The 2,428-nt window shown below is 71.0% G+C and overlaps 1 protein-coding gene across 1 annotated transcript; it reads left to right on the plus strand.

Annotated features, from left to right (window-relative positions):
• The first annotated feature begins 835 nt into the window (after nt 1-835).
• Nucleotides 836-2,137, plus strand: POU3F4 (POU class 3 homeobox 4). The gene has a single exon (XM_060249117.1). The coding sequence runs from the start codon at nt 926-928 to the stop codon at nt 2,135-2,137; it is 1,212 nt and encodes a 403-aa protein (XP_060105100.1). The 5' UTR covers nt 836-925.
• The last annotated feature ends 291 nt before the right edge of the window (nt 2,138-2,428 follow it).

The raw sequence follows: 2,428 nt of genomic DNA on the forward strand, positions 1-2,428 counted from the left end.
GGCCCGTCTGCTCCATTGCTGCTGCTGCTGCTGCCAGGCCGGGGGCCACCACCAGGCGAGGAGGAGGAGGAGGAGAGGCCGAGGGAGGATTTGCATTTCAATCAGGCCCGGCGAGGGGGCCGCCGCCGCTGCTTTCCCGACAGGCCGGGGGGGGGGGGGGTAGCAGCAGCAGCAGCAAGACCTTCTGGCTTGGTTGGGGACGGCCGTCATCGTCGTCGGGGCTGCTGCTGCTTTGGCGCTCTTTGCTCCCCCCCCCCGCCATATCTCCCCAGGCTTCTCCGACGGCCTCCCCAGTGTCAGAGGGCGCGCGGGGGGTCTCTCTCTCCTCTCAGCTGCACTTCGGAGGAGCTGCTGTCAGTCCGGCCGGCAGGTATTTAACCTCTCCTCCTCTCCCTCGCCCCCCGCCCCTCTTTCAGAAGGAGGGAGGGAAAGGGGGGGCGCTACCTGGAATTAATCACGGCAAATTTAAACCATGCCCCCAGCCTTTCCCTTCCCTCCCCTCCCCTTCCCGCGAGAGCCGCCTGCAAGAGCGAGCGAGCGAGCCAGGGCCGCCCGCAGCCCCCGCTGCAGCGCGGCAAGGGTTAAAGCGCTCGCGCCAGCCTCTCCTCCCCGGGCCAATGGGCGGGCGCGCGCCCCTTCCACTTCCTGCTTCGCAGCCTGCCTCGGCCGGCCTTAACCCTTTTGGGCTGGGCTGCTTCGGCGCCGGCGCCGGCGCGGGCTCGGATTGGCTGGCGCGGGGGGCGCTTCCCGGCGGGAGGAGGCGCCGCGATTGGCCGTCGGGGCTGTCGGTCGGGGGGCTTGGCGGCGGCTCGCGCTCGGGCTGCCTTTCGGCTGGGTCGATGTCAAAGGCTGGCCGCGGCTCCCTTCGCCGCAGTCGCGCGAGCCGGGGGGGAGCTGCAGCCGCAGCCGCGCCGCCGCCTGCAGCATGGCCACGGCCGCCTCCAACCCCTACAGCCTGCTGGGCTCGGGCGCCCTGGTGCACGGCGGAGGCGGCGGCGGAGGCGCGGAAGGGGCCACGGCGGGCATGCAGCAGGGCAGCCCCTTCCGCGGCGGCGGCGGCGGCCCCAAGCTCCTGCAAAGCGACTACCTGCAAGGCGTGCAAAGCAACGGGCACCACCCGCTGGGCCACCACTGGGTCACCAGCCTGAGCGACGCCGGGCCCTGGGCCGCTTCCCTGGCCGGAGGGGGCGAGCAGCCCGACGTCAAGCCCGGCCGCGAGGACCTGCAGCTGGGCGCGCTCCTCCACCACCACCGCGCCCCCCACGCCGGCGGCGGCGGCCACCCCTCGCCCCACCAGCCCAACGCCTGGGGGGCCAGCCCCGCCGCCCACCCCAACGGCCAGCCGCCCGCCCTGCACGTCTATGCCCAGGCCGGCTTCACCGTCAGCGGCATGCTGGACCACGCCGGCGGCCTCACCCCGCCGCCGCCGCCCCCGCCGCCAGCCTCGGTCGCGCCGCAAGGGGGGCTCCAGCCGCAGCAGCAGCAGCACCCGGGGCTGCGCGGCGCCGACGACCCCGGCAGCGACCTCGGCGGCCCCCACTGCCCCGGCGACCACTCGGACGAGGAGACGCCCACGTCGGACGAGCTGGAGCAGTTCGCCAAGCAGTTCAAGCAGCGGCGCATCAAGCTGGGCTTCACGCAGGCCGACGTGGGCCTGGCGCTGGGCACCCTCTACGGCAACGTCTTCTCGCAGACCACCATCTGCCGCTTCGAGGCCCTGCAGCTCAGCTTCAAGAACATGTGCAAGCTCAAGCCCCTGCTCAACAAGTGGCTGGAGGAGGCCGACTCCACCACCGGCAGCCCCACGGGCCTCGACAAGATCGCCGCGCAGGGCCGCAAGCGCAAGAAGCGCACCTCCATCGAGGTGAGCGTCAAGGGCGTCCTCGAGACCCACTTCCTCAAGTGCCCCAAGCCCGCCGCCCAGGAGATCTCGTCGCTCGCCGACAGCCTCCAGCTCGAGAAGGAGGTCGTGCGCGTCTGGTTCTGCAACCGGCGCCAGAAGGAGAAGCGCATGACGCCCCCCGGCGAGCCCCCCCCGGCCGCCCCCCACGAGGTCTACGCCCCCCAGCAGCAGCAGCAGCCCCAGCCCCCCCACCCGGGCAAAACGGACCCCTCGCCCTGCCACGCCGACCTCTGACTAGACGGCACCGCCGACCCCCCGGGACACTGGGCCGGGGCCGGCCACCACCACCACCACCACCTCGGCGCCCACCTCTGGCTGTGACCCCCCGCCCTAATTATTATTATATTATTATTATTATATTATATTATTATTATTTTTCTTCCCGGCTGCCCTTTTTTTTCTCCCCTTCGCCAGGAGATGGGCGCTTGGGGTCAGGACAAAACCACCCAGCCAAAAAGAGACCCCCAAAGAGAGATCTCCGGGCGGGGGGGGGGGAGCGCCTCTGTAGACTTCCTTGCCGGGGAG

Source organism: Heteronotia binoei, chromosome 11 (genome assembly GCF_032191835.1).
Source record: "Heteronotia binoei isolate CCM8104 ecotype False Entrance Well chromosome 11, APGP_CSIRO_Hbin_v1, whole genome shotgun sequence".
Lineage (NCBI taxonomy): Eukaryota > Metazoa > Chordata > Lepidosauria > Squamata > Gekkonidae > Heteronotia > Heteronotia binoei.